Source organism: Armigeres subalbatus, chromosome 3 (assembly GCF_024139115.2).
Source record: "Armigeres subalbatus isolate Guangzhou_Male chromosome 3, GZ_Asu_2, whole genome shotgun sequence".
Lineage (NCBI taxonomy): Eukaryota > Metazoa > Arthropoda > Insecta > Diptera > Culicidae > Armigeres > Armigeres subalbatus.
Genome location: NC_085141.1, coordinates 271,283,968 through 271,306,103, shown reverse-complemented (window position 1 = coordinate 271,306,103; position 22,136 = coordinate 271,283,968). Strand labels below are relative to the sequence as shown.

Below are 22,136 nucleotides of genomic sequence, written 5' to 3'. Positions count from 1 at the left end.
ATGTAAACAATCGTAAAGTCATGTAGAGTCTAGCGCATTTGTGCGCCCTCATGCAGCGTGGAAAGAGAAATTCAAAGAGCGGGAAATGTTTGACAGCCAAGTAACTGCAAAATAATTTTGTTTATGGGAGTGATTTCAAAATATCCCTCTACTCGCTTGAGCGCAGAAAAGCGGCTTATCCGCAGCACCCAGACCAGAAGTATTGGAGAAGTCTAGACTAACATTTGAAAAGGGCGTCGTCTACATGTATAGCTATGGACGTTAAAGAGGTGGACCGGAGAGCTTTCGGGGGTTTTGAGCGAAAAGTGCTGCGTACAATACTCGGAGGAAAATTAGGAAATGGTGTGTGGCGCAGACGCATGAATTATTAGCTGTATCAAAAAGATTTTTTAAAGTGTTTTTTAAATTCTAGATTATAGACAAAGAAGAAAATATTGTGAATCGTATAAAATACGGCAGACTTCAGTGGGCTGGTCACTTAGTGCGAATGTCGGAAGAAAGCATAACAAAAACAATATTCAACAGAGAACCGGATAGAGGCCGGCGACTTCGTGTAAGACCACGAACACGCTGACTGCACGCGGTGGAATCGGATGTGGGGACCCTGAACATTCGGGGAAACTGAAGGAATATCGCCCAAGACCGACGATTATGGAGCTCTACAATACGCCAAGCACGCTGTAAACGCTGAAGGATTATTTGTGATATAACTCAGATGAATAAACGTTATGTAACTGTATAAAACGATTTAGTATAATTTACAAATAATATATACGTTATGGTTTTTGTTAACCTACTTCCTATCGATTATATGCTGATCAATTTTTGATCTCTTCGTAAACCTTGCTATTGATACAATTTTGACTTTGCATATTCTTTTCTCGCACATCAACCCCATTCACATTCAAACGTAGCCCAATATTACTATGCGAAGGTTAACCCGCTCAAGGAAAAAGAAAAAATACAAACCAAATTCTGCGTTTAACTTCCTACCTAGTTTGCTAGATTATAGATCCATGTTTTCAATAGGTGAACGTTAATTTCTATATCGTATTGATCAAGTGTCTACGCCTAGTTTTACAGGAAAAGGTAATAAGGTAGACATACGATAAAGATGCTAAATATTCGAATGAACAACTACAGCTACTTCATTGCAAAGTAGATTTATATATTTTGTTTAGCTAATCGATACATATATACAAAGGAAAACTGTCCAAAAAGTTTATAATTAGGGTAATTTTTTAGATATATAAGTTTGTCCTCAAATTTTAATCCGTTTAACACAGTTTATATTCTTTCCTGATGCGTATGTCGTATTTAATTAGAATAAACTTCCTAATAGACTTAATATCGTTGCGATGAAAGTTATTCCCGCTCATTTTGAACGTATTTCGAAAGAGTGGGTTATATATTTTCAAAAAATCGACGTTTTCTCTACAATAAATATGTTATTTTTATAATATCGCATTTTTATTTCATTGGAAACACTTGGACGAAGGCTAAACTGCTATAGGTTGCTAAAAGGGAACAAACTCTCCTGTACCTTTATTATAAGACCGAATAATGTTGGACTACTAGTGCTTAATAATCTCAGTATGTCTCGTCTGTAAAACTTTCAATAAAAAATTTAAAAGTTGCTATTAAATATCACTCCATTGGATTAAACAGTTGGCCTCTTTTAGCTGGCATGGAAAATTATCAATATTTTTGCCAAATGTGTACACCGAATCGATGGAGAGGCTAACATGGTTATTTTTGTTGTGATTTTCTCTTTACCTACAAGTTTGATTCATGCTACCAAAAAATTACAAATGATGATATGTAATAGGTTAACTCAATAACCTCCCCCGTTTTCAAGTTGTTTATCTGTTTTTTCACCAAATTTATTGCCATCTGCTAAGTTCGCCTCCGAACCTATTGTAGATTGACGACGCCACGCTGTGAATAGCTAAAAAAAATCAAGCCGTTGAAGATGCCTCTTCAGCATTAGGAACAATTTAATTCGCATCAAAGTAACAATTTTGTAAAACGGCGAATTCCTTCGGCAAAGAGGAATGCAAAATCCAGTGCAAAATATTCAGTTTAGAAACAAAATGGGTAATAGCAATTTTGAAATATTATCAACGGTTCAACCCGTTAATTGGAGGACCCTTTTTTGCCAATGCTGGGACAACTAGTACGGAACTTCTCAGTGAAGTGACATCGTTTACTGCGGCGAATATAGTTAAACATTTTGAGCTACCATAATGTCGATAGTTTTACTTAACAATCGATTGTTTTTCTGTTTCTTCTTGTGTCTACGTGTTAGCTATTTGTGATTCATAACTAGTCACCCATTTATTTTGATTATTTGTTCCAGTAAGGGAAATATATTGTACGAGTTTGTAGAACACTTTGATTTTATGTTTATACTTGCTAGCATACTTGGCATCAAGTTGGTACGAAAAGTACTCCCCCAGGGATGACGATTCGGGACGAGCTATTCTGGGATGATCTCTCGGGCGACCGTTTCCCATGTTTCGAAGTGGGGAATAATTCTGATGTTTTCTTTTATTTTGGTCTCATTAATCACTCTTCCGCACAAGCGAAAGAGGAAAAATTAGCCATGTTGGTTTCGTTTTGCGTTTGTCCAAGCCATGAACCTGCTATGTAACTTTTATTATTAATCACAGGTTGGTTAGTTTTCTTATTCTACGGCAAATCCACATGTCTCTTCAACGGCCTGCGTTAGTTTATCGTACATCAACTGGTACGTATCGTACATTGGAAGATCTATCCGATTGAAACAGGTGTGCGCTTTGGGTAGATTTTGAATGGGTGCGTCCGCTGTCAAATGAATGGTGAAGAGCCGAGGTCCGACGGCTCCGGTAGAACCTTGCAGGGCGCGGAAGCCTTGCAGCGGCACGCGACAGGAACCGGTGACAAACTGTAGTAGCTGAGCGCGCATCTCCGGTGAATAGGATTCCACAATCTAAAAAAATAAAAATATAATAAACGGAATTTAGATTATAGAGAATTGTCATAACATAATTTTAAAAAAATGTTAACGGTTCCCGCGCCAAAAAAAGTTTTTCGAGAATTCTATTTTTTGTTTTGCATCATTTTAGATTGTTCCCGTTGGCGTTTCGTCTGCCTAATCGGACGAACCAAACCGGTCGTGGCTATTGATGAAATAAAGAGAGCTGCAGCTGCTGGCAGAAGTATCAGTCAGATGCCTGTTGTAGATGTAGGGTATAAGAGAAGATACGTTTATTAGATACACATTTCTATTAAAACGATATACCTTGGTATCAATCTTATCTTCTTCTAGGCACTCCTAGGTTTCAATATTGATTCAAAATTTCGAGCAATGCAAATAGATAGCAAACGTGTGAGGCTCTCAAATCAAGTCAGTTATGTTTCGATCAAACTAAATCGCTTCACGGTAATCTACCAAAAGATGAAACAACCAAGATACGATGATGTTTCAATTTATTAGATTTTTTAAATTTTTATATGGAAGATGCGATTTGAAACTTTAATGGCTATTATCTCAATATGCAAAAAAACGGTATGGGACTGATATGCGAGTGGGGGCAGTATATCGTTTCAACGGTGCACCAACTTGATCATCGCATAAAGCAGAAGGTGAAGTGGATTCATAACGGATAAATCGACGGCGTTGGATGAAGATCTACAAATCGCTATCACCCACCTTCAAGCGACAATGAATAACCTCGAGGATTTCTAATGGGAACGGCCAATCAAGCTGAATGCTGGGAAAATCCAGTCCATATTTTTCACGAGAAGGCGCGACGCTCGATACTTGATGGCTAATCATGTGGGACAACAAGAAGCTCAAGTTTGACAAACATATTAACTATATCGCAGAAAATATGGATCGCTCTACTAAATCGCTGCACCGTGACATGCCCTATTATCGTGGGGTTAAGAACGTGCCCACAACAAATTCGATACATAAAATTTAATTTTCAACGATCATACATTTTTCAAATCAAAATTTTCCACATAATGTACATAGGTATTAGAGTGGGGCGCAGTTGTATGGAAAAACGCAAACTTCGTCCGATCAAGTGAGATCAAGGTTTTTCTGAATCATTTTAGGACCCCAATCAACTGTGCAAAATATGGACTCGATTGGTTGCAACCTCGCATGCCGCATCGCGTTTTAAATTTACATGGAGATTAGTATGGGAAAACGTACTTTTTTACATTTTTGCTCTTAGCGGCTTCAATTTATCGTCAATCACGTGACTCAATACGTTAGCATCTAGTCTGGAAGATACCGAAAGACTTTGCCGAAGAAGGTACGTAGCTGGAAGGTCTACAAAAAATGTTATTACGTTTCGAAAATTGATTGTGTAAACCATATGCAAGAAATCAATGTTTCTGCCAGCACTACCGGACAACCTATGGTTCTCGAAGGGCAAAACCCATCTTCCTTCTCGTCGGATTTTTTACTTTGTGAAATGATTCCGGATAGCTCCCATTATATCTAAAGCCCTATAAGATCAATTATTTTGAAATAACACTCAGTAAAATTATTGGTCTACGTAGTACGGCAGTGCTGGCAGAATAAACGATTTTTTGCATATGGTTTGAACACTCAATGTTCTAAGCGTTATAACTTTTTTCGTGGACGTTCCAGCAACGAGCCTTCTTCAGCAAAGTTTTTCGGCATCCTTTGCGTTATACTTTAACGTAATGTGCCACTTGGTTTACGATGAACTGAAGCCTCTAATAGTAGAAATGCAAAAATATACGTTCTCCCATACTAATTTCCATACAAACTTCAAACGCGATGCGGAAAGCGAGGAAGCAACCAATCGGTCCCAAATTCTGCACAGTTGTTCAGGACCTAGAATGGCTTCGAAAAACCATTGATTTGAAAAAATGACCATGACGCCCCACTCTAATAGGTATTCACATCTGAGTTTTCAGAACATTGTAAACTAATGTCCACCCAATACCCGAAAAAAAGACAATTAACTTTTATTGAACCAAAAATAATTTACTGGTGATCAAGTACATCATCGGAAAACCAAATCGACCACGTTCTAATCGATGGTAAATTCTTCTCCGACATCACGAACGTACGCGCTTACCGCAGTGCGAATATTGAATCCGACCTCGTTGCAGTATGTTTGCGCTAGTTAACACATAGCGACGAACGACATTAAACTCTACAAGCAGCATCAGCACTTCTCAAGTGGGTCACGAACGCCGATAAAAACAATCACAACATTGTCGAGGGCACCGATCGATCTATGCTGAGTGGGCTCAACCGCCGCGGGACCGTCATCGCTGAAATTACATTTTGAGTTTCGAACCTTGAATAAAGGCTGTTCTGTTTTTACCATCGACCGACTCGGATCATTCTTTTAAAAGAACCTCCCCGGTAAATAAGTTAACTCGCTCAAAACTCTCGACGGTGTACAACACGCGTCGGATACGTCCGCCGCGGCTAAACATTGGGCGGCTACAAGACGATAGACTAACCCAAGACTACGCGCAGCAGCTGGAAGTGGCACTCACAACGGAAGACCAGCTAGGCGCAGCATGTTTCCAAGCTGTTTTCCAAGCTGAAGTTCAGGCTATTCTTGAATGCTCTAATTTATGCATACGTCGAAATTACAGGCATTCAAATAGTTGCATAATGTCTGATAGTCAAGCAGCATTGAATGCTCTGAAATCAGCAAGATGCACATCTAAACTCGTTTGGGAATGTGTTCAGTCACTCCAAACCTTGGGTAGTCGTAACAAAGTGAACCTATATTGGGTTCCTGGTCATTGTGGCATTGAAGGCAATGAACAAGCTGATATGCTTGCAAGACTTGGTTCATCTCGACAATTCATAGGTCCAGAACCTTTTTGTGGTGTATCTGCGTGTTCTCTTAGAATGGAACTCAAATCTTGGGAACATTCAAAGGACATTTGGACATTTGGACATTCAGAGGACATTTGGAAGAACACCTTGATTGCGAGGCAGTCTAAACGTTTCATCACACCAAACATATTTATCACTCGCAAAATTTTAGATCTTTCAAAAAAAGATCTTAACACATATACAGGTCTTGTAACAGGCCATTGCCCGAGCCGTTATCACTTGAAGCTGCTAGGAAAACTTCAAGATGATGTATGTCGCTTCTGCGGTATACATGTGGAAGACTCGGAACATCTGTTATGCCATTGTCCGGCAATTTTTAGAAAAAGATTACAGTTCTTCAACAGGGGGCTGATAGAACCCTCTGAAGTTTGGAGAACAAGTCCCAATTTGGTAGTACGATTCATCAGAACCATAATAAATACCGTATTGGGAAGACGCTGGTAGTCATGGTGATGCAATTGCTCTACATAGCAATGATGCGTCAACTTGACAAAGCTATATGAAATGGGGCATATATCACAATAGATCTAACAAATGGTCGCAGTGATTAAAATACCCAACAGGGAATGGCTGGAGAGATATTCGATCTGCCATTGGAAGCACCGCAACCAAGTACGAGACACTAAAGACGGCCTTACTGTTGAGGTCGAAATACGTATCTGTCAAGATACAATTAAGTGGTGGAATTCAATGGGATTGTACAAACTCGTCTTATGACAAGTGAAGACATTCCACTAAAAAGCTCAAAATAATTTTCTTAACATCGATTACTAATTATTGGGGCGATTAATCAACATGCGGTTTTCGTTGGGTAAAAGCTGTTGAGTATTCCTTTTAGCTATGTAGGTTTTCTGTTAACCAACGCTTAATGGGGAAACGTCATTAACAGTATAATGAAAAAATAAATTTCCCCATACTAATTTGCATGCAAACTTGAAACGGCTTGTGCTAAATGAGTTTTAATCCAAATGAGCTCAAATTTTCAGAGGACACTCGGAACATGGTAAAGAATCAGATGAGCACTGTGGAGCAAAATCAATTTTTGAACTACCCTAATAAGCAGTTTGAGTGCCCGCAGCGCGCCCGTGATTCGGACGACGACCCGAAGCTTAAACGAAAACAACATAAGAAAAAGGAAGATTGTGTTTCGTTCGCTTTCGTTGCCGGCGCGTGTGAAAATTCCGTGGGTAGTGGCCTCTGGCGCGACGAGCCACACAGTTGCCGATCGGAGCTTCTTCAGTGAATTGAAAAGTTGTGACATTAAATCCGTAACGCTCGCCGACGGAAAATTCGCGAAAGTGGAAGGCCAGGGGTGTGGCACGATTGAGTGTTGTGATGAAAATGGACTTCCAAGAAAAAATGAGCATAAGTGTCGCGCTTTACACACCTGGTCTTGCCATATAAACTTGTTATCGGTGCCGGCAATAGTGGAGAAGAATGCCGAGTTGATTTTTGATGCTCGTGGATGCCGAATCTTGCATGATGGGACGACGGTAGCCATGGCAACGTTGAAGCGTGGGCTGTACCAGTTAAAGCAACTGGAAGAGGTTGTGTTGTCGGCCAGCAGCCACCACATCAAAGATTGCCAGCACGTCTGGCACAGGTGGTTCGGCCACAGGGACCTGGCGGCAATAATCCGGATGAAGAAAGACGACTTGGTAAGCGGTTTAAAAGTTGTTGAGTGCGGTATCGACGAGCCATGTGATTGTTGTTTGATGGGGAAGAGCTCACGCGCTCCATTCCCGAAGGAGTCATCATCAAGCACGAAAGCGACTATGGACCTGGTGCACACCGATGTGTGCGGCCCGGTCAAAGTGCCATCCGTCAGCGGATATCGCTACTTCATGACAGTGATTGACGATCCCGATACTGCGTGCTGTACTTTCTGAAACACAAGTCAGAGGTGGCAGCCAAACTCCGGGAGGACGTGGCGCTAGCACAGAACCGCTTCGGTCGGAAGCCGAAAATCCAGGAGGAGATAATAGTGTTTGACTCGGTCCCGGAGAAAAATGAGCCCGTTGTCGAGATACGTTAAGTGCAACAACAAGAACCTGATTGCTCGGCAACCACTAATGATAGCTGTAGCGAATATGAAGCGGCAGAAGACGAAGACGACGAGTTTGGTTCTGCGTAGTCTGAAGCAGATTTTGACGGTTTCAGTGACGCTGATCCTGTGCGCGGTATTGAAGAAGCCAACGATCAGGATGACCGCGAACGTGAACCCAGAAGATCTGAACGAGTCAATAAAGGTATCCCGCCGGAACGATTCGACGAGATGATTAGCCTGACGAAGCATTTTGTGAAAGAACTACCGTACGAGGAAGCGGTCCAACGTCCCGAAAAGGCTGTCTGGTTGGCAGCAATGGAGGAGGAGATTGCCGCACTCGCCGAGAGCCAGACCTGGGAATTAGTGCAACTGCCTCCTGGAAGAAAAGCGATCGGCTGTAAGTGGACGTTCAAGGAGAAGGAGAACGAGACGGGTCAAGTAGTGTGACACAAGGCAAGGCTGGTAGCGCAAGAGTTCACACAGCGCTATGGTATGGACTACGACGAGATGTTCGTAGTGAAACAAACAACCCTCAGAACGCTATTAACGATCGCCAGTCAAGATGGCATGATGGCAAAACACCTGGACATCAAGTGCGCCTACCTTTATGCCGACCTCGAAGAAGACATCTTTATGAAATAGCCCCCCGGATTCCAATCGGACGGCAATTTGGTGTGCCACTTGAAGCGATGTCTCTACGGCTTGAAACAGTCAGGGTTGGAATGCGAAAATCGACGGTATTTTCAAGGAGATGGGTTTCGAACCTGGAAGGGCAGACTCGTGTCTTTACGTGAAAAAAGAACAAGGAAAAAGGTGCATTATCGTGATTTACGTTGACGATATAGTCGTCTTCTGCCACTCGGAGAAGGAATTCGAGCAAATCCGCACCGCCCTGGAGAAACATTTCAAGCTGCATTCCCTGCACGGAAGAAATAAACTACCCAATAGTGAGTTTAATTCACCCAACCTCGAACATCCGTACGGGAAGCCAAAATTGAGTAAGTAGGGTCGAAGTAGTTTGCCTTTACTCCCATGTTAAAAAAGTACCCAACGGAAAAATTTATTGACCCAAATTTAAGTTTAATTCACTCAATTTCGACCTCAGGTAATAAAACTCAAAATTGGCTTCCCGTATTGAACTGGCGTCGTTGGATTGTTTGGCTCTTTTGTTTTTGACAACAAAAGAAAGAGTGGATGAAAGCGAAGAGAAAAAATAACTCAAAAGTAAGTTTAAAAGTACTTAATTTTGGGTACTTTTTTTCTTCCGTGTGGGAGATCTACGTCAATTCCTGGGAATCCACATCGAAAAGGTCGACGGGCACTACACCATGAGCCAAGGAAACTACATCGATAAGCTGCTCGGAAGGTTCGAAAACGGAGACGCTAAGCCGCCGAAGATACCGCTTGACCCAGGCTATATAAAACAAAAGGAGGAGACAGCCCTGCCGACGAACTCTTCGTACCGTTCGCTGGTGGGCAGTTTGTTATATGTCGCGGTCAATACCAGGCCGAACATCTGCATCGGGATTTCGCTACTGTGCAGGAAGGTATCAAATCCTACCGATCGCGACTGTTCAGAAACTAAACGTATGCTGAGGTATCTTAAAGGTACCAAGAACTGTCGTTTGCACCTGGGTGGCGGTGCCGAAGGTCTTGAATGTTTCGTCGATGCAGATTGGGCCGGAAACGAAGGCGATCGGAAGTCGAATTCCAGTCAGGTCATCAAGTTCGGCGGTGGCGTAGTGAGCTGCGCCACGCGTAAACAAAATTGCGTCGCCCTGTCGTCCACCGAAGCCGAGTTTGTGGCCCTATCGGAAGGCTGCCAGGAATTACTGTGGATGAAGAAGCTTCTGAAGGATCTTACAGAGGACAGCCCGGACCCCATAGTCGTGTGGGAGGACAATCAGTCCTGTATCAAAATGGTGGAGTCGGACCGCATGGAGCGCCGGTCTAAACACATCGATACAAAACATGAGTTTACGAAAGATCTACGTCAACGGGGAGTCATTGGTCTCCGTTATCTACCGACGAACTAGATGGTTGCGGACATCATGACCAAGCCACTCGACAGGATCAAGCTGGAGCGGCACCGTGAGGCACTCATGTAAACTTCTATACGTTGAGGAGGAGTGTTGGCACAACCGTGCCAGCAACGAATAAAGTTAATCATTTGTTACAGTTCATAAATTGAGCCACATTATTCTGTTCAGCTGTGTAGAATTAGTTAGCGTGCAATTTGAAATACTAGATTATAAACACAAAATAAACATAGCCATCCCTATGCTGGGTTGAAAACAAACGCCACCGGTAAATTATATTGCCGATGGGTGACGTGTCGTGTCATCTGCAGCGAATTTCCGGCCAGGAAAGAAAAGGCCGAAAAAAGGGTAGAGGTAAAAAAGCCATCGCAGTGAATGGTTGCGATACCGCGTGTGTGTGCTCTGAAGCCAAGTGATCAGCCGACAAGAAGGAATCGGCCAATTAAAATCGGAATCTTGTTCCTGCATGTTGAATATTCGCCAAAACGGGCCTGGATTGTTCCCCGAAACGTTTATTCCGTCAGCGGCGTTGGTCACGGCGCAAATCGCTTCACCGTACTCATCTCTGTCACTCGTCGGCGACACCATCGGTATACTTGTCAAACGAGGAGATTACGCATAAAGAACCTTGTAAGCACGGTGTTTCGATCAGCGCCATTCAACACGTCTGCTCCGTCACCAGCCGCAACGGTGTAGAACAAGGAAATTCCGCGTAAAAGATCAACCTTACTTTAAACCGTATAGCTGTATTGCTTCCGTAAGCCACGAACTGACCCGACGTTATCCGCAACGGTTCCGTGCCGAGAGGGTCTGCACGAAAGAGACACGGAAAGGCCATTCCTAAGAGGGTGTCTTCGGATTAATCAACCCCGAGAAAGGATCCGTCGACACGGTGGTCTCCGAGGCCAACTATTGCCTGGCCGGCTGCGAATCGAACGGGTACGGAACGTCCCTGGAGAGAGTCTCTATCACGCGTGGCGGTGATTGGGAGTGGCACAAGCTGCGGCTCTGACTAGGGGCGACCGACGACCGATAGCAATTGGGGCAAGCAGCTGTCCAAAGGCAACCGAATGACAAGGCGCACGGCACCACGCGTCACCAGAGCAACGCCGCTTATCTGTGGTCTGTGTTAACAACGGTCGGTGAGCAAAACCACTAGATTAAGTTCCATCCTTAATGTTAAGATGTTCCAAACTGAGATAGGGAGAGTTAGGCTTTTTGCTAGCACGAATAAAAGTCTTGTATAATGCCTTGTATTTTGGGTTGCGCTTAATTTCAATTTGGGTCCCCGGCCTCACAGAGAGGACGAGTTGAAAGATTAAGGGAACACATTTGTTGAATTATATTTGATTCAGTGTAGCTTACAGCACACATCCACCACAACCACATGTATCTAACAGCAAAAATAAAGACTTAGTTCGTACGTGTTTCTTCCAGACAACAGACGTTGTGTTTTATTTCTCTCGCTGCGCTTAAATCCTCGACAGATTTATGGGTGAACGCTCTACCACAGACCAGGTGTTCGCCGTACGTCAGGTATTGCAGAAATGCCGCGAATACAACGTGCCCACACATCATCTATTTATCGACTTCAAAGCCGCATATGATACAATCGATCGGCATATATCAAGTCCCTTCGAAACGCGCAGAGGGTTACGGCAAGGTGATGGTCTTTCGTGTCTGCTATTCAACATCGCTTTGGATGTTATCGCAGTTATTTGGCTTCGCCGACGACATTGATATCATGGCACATAACTTTGAGAGGATGGAGGAAGCCTACATCAAACTGAAAAGCGAAGCTAAACGGATTGGACTAGTCGTCAACATGTCGAAGACGAAGTACATGATAGGAAGAGGCTAAAGAGAGGTCAATGTAAGACACCCACCACGAGTTTCTATCGGTGGTGACGAAATCGAGATGGTTGAAGAATTCGTGTACCTGGGCTCACTGGTGGCCTCCGATAACGAGCTCCGATAACGAGCAGAGAAATTCGGAGACGCATCATGGCAGGAAATCGTACGTACTTTGGACTCCGCAAAACGCTCGGATCGAATAGAGTTCGCCGCCGTACCAAACTGACAATCTACAAAATGCTTATTAGACTGCTAAATGCTAATCGGAAGACTGGACGATGCTCGTGGAGGACCAACGCGCATTGGGGAGTTTTCGACAGTAATCCGGTGAAAATGGTTCTCGACAACGATCCGACGGGAACAAGAAGGCGAGGTGCACAGCGGGCGAGGTGGATCAGATTGCGTGGTTGGCGAAGTGCAGCCATGGACCGAGCTGAATGGAGAAGACTTTTATGTATTGCACAGGCCACTCCGGCCTTAGTCTGGTAATAATAATACTAAAAGTGCATCATCCGGCCTATACTGACCTATGCATCGGCGGCCTGGGACAACTGCGCAAAATCTCAACGCAAACCAGTCCAGGTGAAACAGCACAAGCTGAAGTAGACAAAGCGCGCTAGGACCAGCGATGAACTCGTTGTCAATTTTGAAAAATAACTATACTGCCGTCATACGCATAGTTGTCCCATGCTTGCTGGGATTTCCTATGTACATGGGACAGTTATGCGTATAACGGCAGTATAATAAAGCACAAAAAAATATTCGTGGCAAAGCTCTAACGAGGCGTGGATGTCCTGATAAAATATCTTATCAGATGGAAGATCTGTATTCACATGGAGATCACCAGGCCATAACATTTCCTTACTCCAATTCCCCCAAGCTTTTTCCGACCAAGAATTGTGGAATCATCATTCAATCGCGCATCAGTCAAATGGACCAATGAGGCTGACCACCATGACTTAACCCTAAACAGTGACCAAAATTGTTCATATTTTGATAACTGCTTGTTTGAGTTTTTTTTTTCATATTTAAAAGAAAGATTCAACTAACCTGCCAAAACCATATGATCTGCGGGGTTTCCGCAGTGCACTGCTTCAAGCGCGTATGTGATTTCCAGTCGTTCACATCAATTTTGCTAATGCCACCAATAACTAGTTCCAGTTCTCGTTCCTCAAATGGCCGCAAAAGTTGACTCGGTATCAGCTCGCCAAACCCTGTTTGAGAATACGAGTGAGCAAAAACTGCACAGAATATAAGGAAAAAAACCTTAGTTTACCTTTAGATAAAGCTAAAAATTGTTGCTCGATTCCTCGCATGAATCGATAATTCACATACAGCTTCACGTACTCCCGTTTGTTGTCCTCGGTAACCTGCGCCGATGCACCATTCGGTTTCAGCTCGTGTACCTTGAGTGCTCCAAAGCTATTGTTTTCAACACTGAATGTTGAGTCTATCACCCCGTTGATATTGTTTTCCCTAAATCAAAATCAAGTGTTAACAATATATCACTTTTTTCCAAAAAATGATCCTATTATTTACTTACAGCATCCAAGTCAAACTCCTATGCAGTTCCGGGTCAACATCCTCGATATCGTTCAGTGTGATTGGTTTGTTCAGCAGTTGTTTGTAGAAGGGCAGCGTAAAGCCTCCATCTAGCACGTTGTTGTGGAACACAGCTATTCCCAAAATCCGACCAACAAAATGGAAGTACGATAGGTGATCTGGATTCACTCCTGTGTGAAAAAAGATGTTAGATTGTGTTAAATAATCAATGCAATGATTTTAAAATATAAAACTAATAATCTCTATTAGTGGCAGATAAGGGTAAGACAATAGAACAAAAAATCGAATACAAAACAGAATATTTATGTAGACTTGAATAGCGTCACCTACCAGAATCAGGATTGATTTGTAGCGAATACCGATCATCCCCACTATACTGGAACAGACCATACTGAGGGTTCAGCATTTCTCGCGAAAGTAAATGAAGCCATTCTCTTGCCACCCCTCCGTAGTCCAAACCTTCTTCCCCTTTAAACTTGACCATAAGCCTTTTTCGCATGTCACGTGGTCGCATTTTCATAATCAGTCTGAAAAAAAGAAATGGCAGTCAAATCAGCATCATTGTCAAGGACCTACCAAAACAACAAAACTAACCTGTAGCTCTCCTCAAAGATTTCATGTCGAGACACTTCAAGTCGACAGTGGCCTGACTGTGGTTGTAGGGCTTGCAGTTCGACCCGCAATGCCCGTATCTTCCCGACTAGATCTCGCCGATACTTGGGCAGTGATTCGGCACCATCTAGCAGACCTTGCGGTAGATCAGGAATGTTGTTAGGTGGCACTCGGTGTGACGTTGGTTCCTGTGATAAAACGAACAAATGGGCTTAGTTGGATTTCTTCCGCTTAAGTACTCAGCAGGAAACTTACCACAGGTATGCCATTACTGCCGGAAGCGGTTGCTTCCGGTGCCATGTTTAGCCGAGAGCTTCCAGCCACACTTGGCGGAATTCCATTGGAGACCTGTGGACCAGCACCGGAGAGAGAGCTCAGGGCAGTTGAAGAACATCCACTTGCAGTGGCAGCACTGGAACTACTTTGACCAACAGGGGGTTGCGCTTGTTTTCGGATTATTTGTAAGATAGGTCCATTCAGACGGGGGTCGGTAAATTGGGTGGTTCGGTTGTTATGATCTACAAAGTACACCCGACCTGACGCAGTTCTTCGTTGTTCCCAACCATGCGGGAGTGGGCCCAACGTTTCCGGTGCGATATTTTGCGTGTCGAAATCTCGCGGTATCCGGGGATCGTGCCAGGTAGACATTTTTGTTGGAATATGGTAGAAATAAACTTGCCCTTGCTGGGTGGTGCGCATTTCTGTTGATTGATAAGAATACAATTGAGAATAGTAACAGAATAACAAAATGTTTTACAGCACATACCATAACCAGGAGGTAAATCAACTGCAGGCCTTATAGCAGGAGCATTTCCACGACCTGGTGGTGGCATAACTGGCGATGGTCGTGCCGTTCGGGATGTCCGTCTGCGTGCTCTTTGTGCCGAATGATCTCGGGTGCCTTCTGCTGTGCTATTCGATTGTTGCGGTTGGGGCTGTGATCGTCCTGAGCCAGGAGGCGAATCCATGTGATGTCCGTCAGCTGTTCGACTGTTACCATTATGAAGGTTAACTGATGCTGGCAGAAATGGGGGCACGGCTGGCTGCTGCATCGAAACGTTGTCCCGAACAGCATGTGTCGGAGTGTTGTTAGCAACCGAGCTAGTGTTACTGACAATCGAATTTGCCGTAGAGCCAATCATTAAAAGAACTCCATTATTAGTACCGGAATTGTTCATGCCCGAAAAGTTGCCTCCAATACCAGCAGAAACGTTTACTATATTGTTATTATTGCTACTGGTGTTGTTGCTATTATTACTATTGGAAGTAGGTGTGCTATGTGCATTCGGAATAATGCCATTCGATTGTGGTGATCGCGCAGACGGATCAATGGATAGAGACCCTATTGAATTTGGAAGTCCTAATATCTGTGGATCTCTATAAAAGGGAGAAAATAAAATTGGTAAAAAGTTGCCATGGAACCACAAAACGAGAAATACCTGATAACTCCTTGACTGCGCTCACTGGTTGGCTTCGGTGTTACGGGACTATTTATCTCACTTAACGGACTGGTGCTGGAACTAGGCGTTATCAGCATACTATCATCTCGTATCCGAGCGGGACTTTTTGTATCACGTCTACCACCTCCGCTGCCACCATTGCCGGATCCAATCATTGCACCATTTGTTAACCCTGTGTTACCATTGTCCACATCTTTTGGTCGGTCCTTGGACAGATTGCAATTTTCCTTGTTGTTAGAGTTGTTGAGCATTATCTCCGTCGAGTGCCTTCGGCTGCTGGAGTCACTGGATTGAATACTATTGATACTATTATTGGTAGCTGACTTTGACGGGCCCGGTGGTATCGAGTCAGCACTACTATTATTACTGCTACCATTGCTTAAGGCCGGTGGTAGTGAGCCGGCCGGTTCTGTTGGTCGATCCCATTGTGTGGTTTTGGTGACATGGTTCACGTAGTACACCCGATTATTCTGCGCTAGACGTTCCTCCCAACCGGCGGGTAGTTCGTCTTTCAGAATTTCCTCATCATCGTCTGGCCCCCGCACATCCCCAGCTGGACCGACGATGGCTAACGGGGTGCCCCCGGTAGTCATATCACGGGACAAAAGTGATACGATGATTTGCCCCTTCACTGGTTCGGGATCATCGTGCGAGGCTTTACATAATTCTAGTCGTTGGTCTGCAAAATGTAAAAAGGCAAATGGGTATATTGAATATTCCTTTAATTTAACTGCTAAAATATGATTTCAAAAATATGGTAACGGCAGATATTCCATACAGGGGCACATTCCCGGAAAAGCGTAAAAACTAATAATATTATTATACGAGTATTCCCTAGGTTAACAAGAATGCTTTGGATTGCTTCTCAAGAGCGTCCAAAATACGGCCAATATCCAACTCTTTTTTTACAGTACTCTGCTACACGCAATCACCCTTCGTTAAATCTACTAACATTTGGAGGTTGGTACTCGGATTCTGATGGCTTTTCCGCAAATGTGACCCTTAAGTAGGACGCGCAGTCATTTGCATGTATTACGCTTTGCTCCGGTCGAAGCAAGCGTGATCTTCGATAGTTTGCAGTAGCTATCGGGCAAGTAAGTACAGAGTGATGCGCGTCCGTTCGGTCTTCCAAATCGCGATTCTCCTCAGTTTTTATATGCCACCGGGCGTGCATGGTTGACCCTTTTTTTTCGTGGCGAGACACTGAATTAGTGTTATTTCCCATCCCACAGATCGCATCACTTACCGAAATATCCAGATAAATTATCCTTTGTAACTGAAACGATTTCCTAATCCAGGACAATCGTGGAGATGCTCGGTCTCTAGTAGCAACGAGAGTCGGACTAACAATCCTTCCCTTCCTATATGACCGTAAGGGCGTGGCCGGCGCCGTTATTGACTTTAAATATTTGGGCTCCCGAAACGTGTACATTGAGAATAGGAGGCTAATCCCAAGCCCCATTTATTGTGATCTCTGTACGATTTCGCAATTTCTAGTCAATCACGGAGTAGTAACTGCGAATCGTGCGGTCATAATGATCAATGCTCACAATGACGTAGGAAGCGCAGGCCCAATAAGCCGCCTTTAAAAACAACCATTACGAACGACATAGAAGGTAATACGACTCGATACAATCGGCAATGATCTGCGTCCAATTTGGGAATCTCGGGCTCATTCAGTAGTAGCTAAAGTTGCGAAAAGGCCAACGGAGGTCCTTCATAGCTTAGTTGGTTGAGGCACCAGTTTAGCGTACTGAGGGTCGTGGGTTCAAGTCCCATCGAAGAGAAAGTGGTTACCTCCAATACATTTTTCAAATCAAAATCTTCACATTGTAAATTAATATCCAAGTCGGGTGGTTCAATACCCGGAACATAGACAATTAACTTTGATTGAACTGAGCTTCCAAGGTTAGCAGATAGTTCTCTTTTTGATAACATCTTGTCAATCCAATTAACAATGCATACATCAAAACCCTGCATACATCGTGCGGTAAGACGCGCGGCTACAAAGCAAGACCATGCTGAGGGTGGCTGGGTTCGATTCCCGGTGCCGGTCTAGGCAATTTTCGGATTGGAAATTGTCTCGACTTCCCGGGGCATAAAAGTATCATCGTGTTAGCCTCATGATATACGAATGCAAAAATGGTAAACTGGCTTAGAAACCTCGCAGTTAATAACTGTGGAAGTGCTCAATGAACACTAAGCTGCGAGGCGGCTCTGTCCCAGTGTGGGGATGTAATGCCAATAAGAAGAAGAAGAAGAAGACATCGAAACCCAGGAATTGAATCCTAAAGAGAAAGAGCAAGTCTCTTACTTATCATCTCTGTCTGCCGCTAACCGCAAGTCAGACTTATCTGTATATGGACGCCATATCCAGATAAGTCTGACTTGCGGTTAGCGGCAGTGTATACATATACGATATGTAGCAAATTTTTTTCGCAAGCTGTCATGATAAAGAACTGATTCGGGATGTTATACCCCATGATAAATTTCTTTTAGAAAGCTCCAAATGCGGGGAGCACTGGCTCTGATGATGCATTTCAATTTGTTCTACACAGCTGTGCAGTAACCAACACGAAAGGAGCGAAAACAAAGCTACGGGAGCTACGATATGGTGAGTTGACATCCGGGAAGGGGCGCCTAACATATCTCTGGCCCTCACAAGTTCCAATACGCTTCCACGGGTCTTCCGATTGATTGCCAGCTAAGGGTTGCGTACTTAGATGGTAGTGTAGCCTGGGCACTGTAGTCCTTCTGACATCAGCTAGAGTGAGAGGGTGCGTCTTGTGGGGTCTGCCTAGGATGTGGTGGGGTTAGACAGTGGACTCTGTTGAACTTCTATAAAAAGCTGCATGTGTCCCCAAGCAGGCCCTATCAAAGCGACCGTGTGCCGCTCAAAGCGCACTAGCCTAGTCCTGGTGTTGGGTGGGACTTTAAACAAATTTGACCCGACTGATCGAGCGTCTATTCACCAAGGAGGTGCGGCTCCAACAGCGTCTGTTCTGGCATCCAGCGGCTGAGTATGAAATGCTATTTCCCGGAAGCTATACCCGAGTAGACGAAAATAGCTCAATAATATCAAATGATGATTAGATAGCAAAATGTGATATGAACATGAATGATATAAGAGATAAAAGATCAGACGACAATATCAATATTTTGCACTAAAATATCATGAGGAGATCAAATTATGCGATTTGTAAGAAGTGATTGATGTGTCATTAGTTTGTTCTTATTCAAATCATATCTTGATATTTAAATGATAGTTTGGTGCAATTTATTGATATTGTTTTCTGTTCTTTTATCTCTTAAATCAATCAAGCCGATATCATGTTTAGTTATTCTGTTCATGGCTTCTGTACCTGGGTACCTAAGATGGCAGCCCCATCCCGGTGGATAGGCAACCTTGGGCCAACACTGTTCCCGAAACATCAATTTGTTCGAAAATTCGATAATGAATGATTTTACGGCGACGACTCTTAGCGCGAAACAACAAAACCAAAGCGAGAATCACCTTTTTTCTGTGGGGGCTGCCTATCCGATTCTGTTTTTTTCGCACTTGTATACAAGTTTGATAAATTTGTTATCATGGCTTGTTATGATTCGGAACAGTTTTTGCCTCTCTTTTATCGTTGTTCGTTATCTACCTATTGAGAGCGATTTCTGCAATCCCTGTCGAAACCTCGTTTCAAGTTCATCATTGAACTGTGTGTTATCGAATGCTCCTTCAATGTCAAGGCACGCTGCAAGTAAAATTTCTTTAGCTTCAAAGATCTTTCCAACTTTGTAACTTACCTGTGAAACGCCGTTACTGAAGATTTGCCCTCCTGATATGCAAACTGATTTTTGTTTAGAGGAGTTTTCGTTAAATAAGATGATTGTATATACTCATCTATAAGTTTTTTTTTTTTTTCATTAATATAATGAACGATAAGCTGATTGATCTGAAGGATTTTGGGCATGGGCATTGGACTTTTGGGACAAATATAATCCGCACTTCTCTCCATGCAGCCGGAATATGGCCTAATACTAAACTTGATCAGAACATCTTAGTTAGTATGGGTGTTTAGATTACTTTTCCCTTCTATAGTAGTACAGGAAAAATTACATCCCTATCTTGCGCTTTTAAGGGTTCAAAGAAATAATTGCATCAGTCCCAAGATCATTTGTGTGATCTTTAGCAAGGACTTTCTACAATCTAGGAGCTACTGGAGTACTTTCAAAGTTTTCACAAGTGTTTCCTCTAGTTTATCTTTTTAGAATTTATTATTGTAAGAAGTGAGGGATTATGTGTATTGTTCCTACTGTTGTGAACGTTATGCATGGTTAAAGAGTTTCCGGGTTCTTTTCCACGTCTTTTGTAGGTTCTCAGAGCAAATACCTGATGGCTGAATTGAAAAAGACACACTCGCAGTTTTTATAAGTTGATGACCGACGGAAGCTTTTTTTTCTCTCTGTCAAATTTCCAATGCATAAAAAAAGAAATATTACAAAAAAAATAGATTAATTGTGTCGACTGTTGTGATAGTTTGTTCTGTGTTGTGTGTACCTGAGTGAGAGCCTCATTCAAGAAATCATCACTTTGACTATTCAATAGCTGACGAAAATTATGTCTCCAACGAGCAAGTGGAAGTCCTCTGAAGATAAATTTGAAAAGCTATGGGTAGTTCGTAACGAATTGTGAAGCGGTGTTTTGCAGAACAAGACTCCCGTTGCCAATCACATAGGCTGGTGACTACGAGAACAGGAAGAAGAATGGATGAGCATTGAGAGCATCGCGAGCGGATTTGGTGCATTGCGACGAACAAACATTAGACGCCTCCCGGCAGTGGTCAACGACGGTGCGTACTTCGTTCCCCATTTTGCGGTTTTTGGCGGTTCTGGTAAAGGACATACATGAAGTTATGTAACGTTCAAGCAATCACTTGGTACCGGAAGGATCGATTGAGGAATAAGAAAGTCAGTTGCCACAGTTAATGCGTTGGTGACTCTGGTGTGTCCTGACTAATGCTTAGCTTGGAGATGGACAACAAATGGATTTTAAATTGGTGAGCATGTTCCAGTTATCAACTTCTATATAATTCAACACTTGTCATGTTTGATTTTAAACTAAACTAGTCGACCCGGCAGACGTTGTCCTGCATAGTAGGCAAAAACGCGCGTTGTGAACTTCCCATGCGAAATTTTCATACGATTCTTAATTTTAGTTTTTCACGATTTACTCCATCTTACCCGTGATTTTCGCATAAGGAAATATCATATGAACCCGTCGTAAACGATAACGAATGTTTCTGCTGAAGAAATGAAAAAAATCCATCCAGCCGTTTCCGAGTTATGCGGATACGAACACAGACCATTTCATTTTTATATATAAGATAAATACAAAGCATCGTTTGCTGCTATTGCCGCGGATATTGTGGGAATCCCAGGTATCCGGTTCAAGCTTTAGTTGGCAACGATGGCTCTTCTCGACGTTCTACTCCCTGAGTAGTTAGTGCGAATAAGGGCGTCCATGTGATGTTTTGCTGCACCTGTTATAGATAGTTAGTGTATTCCTATTCCCTACACTCCCTGAAGACACCTTTCTTGCTTCAGCAGTGATTCCTTTCACAGTACTAATGTTCATAACAAAAAGGGCACCATTACGGAGCATGAGATAAGATCAAATTATTCGTAGTACTACTTGACCAACGCCTCCGGTGGGTGAGGGATAGAGGATGACACACACACACTCGTAGTTTTTATAAGTTGATTGTATTGTTTTGGCGCGTTGTTATTGGCTTACAGATTCGAGATTTCTCGGAATACTGACGAGTAATGTTCTACAAAATTGTAGTGCAACTTATTCCAATAAATTTGACTAAAAAAGCTTTTTCTGTAACGCTTAAGTTGGCTGATTTAGAGCAATTTTACCTACTTAGATTAAAGTGTCCCTCAAAAAATAGTAATTTTGATCTATTTTTGTCTTTCTCGTACAACAAAGTTGTACCGAAAGGCTATCATTTCACTACGAAAACGAACTTTTTATAGAAGCCTCGGAGACCCATAGTGTTATATACCAATCGACTCAGCCTGACGAGCTGTGCAAATGTCTGTCTGTCCGTGTGTATGTATGTATGTATGTGTGTGTATGTGTGTGCACAAAAGATAAGAAAAACATTAGACAACTTTTCATATAGTAATCCTCAACCGATTTTCTCGCAACAAGTTTTATTCGGCAGGGGACAACGCCCAGTTGATCACTATTGAATTTGATAACGGTCGACCGATGTATGCGTTTAAAAGTTTTAAAGAAAATGGTACATCAAACCATATTAGTACCCTATAAGGTTGGTGTCTTGGCTAGATGCGAGAAAGGCAGTGTCACCACTCCGTGAATTAAGTTGGGTTTTTATCTGTCAAAATCACATTTTTTCAAATGATGATATCTCCGATTAGGGCAGACCAACAAAATATGTTTACACAGCATTTGAAAGAGCAATTCATAATCTTTATTGTGTTAAAAAAATGGAGATATGTTTAGTACATTCAAAGTTAATTGCCTATATGCCGGTTATTAAGCCACCCGGTGTGGAACTTAATTACTATGTCTGAAACTTGATTATGCATATGTACAACATGTGATAGATTTAGTTCGGAAAAGGTATTGAAGGGTAACCGCCCCTTCGGTGGGG

General features: G+C 42.9%; 1 protein-coding gene across 1 annotated transcript in view; it reads right to left on the bottom strand.

Annotated features, from left to right (window-relative positions):
- Window positions 1–726: 726 nt before the first annotated feature.
- Window positions 727–22,136, bottom strand: part of LOC134224306 (E3 ubiquitin-protein ligase SMURF2) — a 97,137-nt gene continuing 75,727 nt past the window's right edge. The window contains exons 5-13 of the mRNA XM_062703639.1: window positions 15,442–16,141; window positions 14,769–15,379; window positions 14,258–14,703; window positions 13,985–14,190; window positions 13,721–13,917; window positions 13,371–13,560; window positions 13,104–13,303; window positions 12,878–13,041; window positions 727–2,971 (exon numbers count right to left, since the gene is read on the bottom strand). Coding sequence (XP_062559623.1) covers window positions 2,687–2,971; window positions 12,878–13,041; window positions 13,104–13,303; window positions 13,371–13,560; window positions 13,721–13,917; window positions 13,985–14,190; window positions 14,258–14,703; window positions 14,769–15,379; window positions 15,442–16,141 — 2,999 coding nt within the window. The 3' untranslated portion in view covers window positions 727–2,686. The remainder of the gene's footprint in view (window positions 2,972–12,877; window positions 13,042–13,103; window positions 13,304–13,370; window positions 13,561–13,720; window positions 13,918–13,984; window positions 14,191–14,257; window positions 14,704–14,768; window positions 15,380–15,441; window positions 16,142–22,136) is intronic.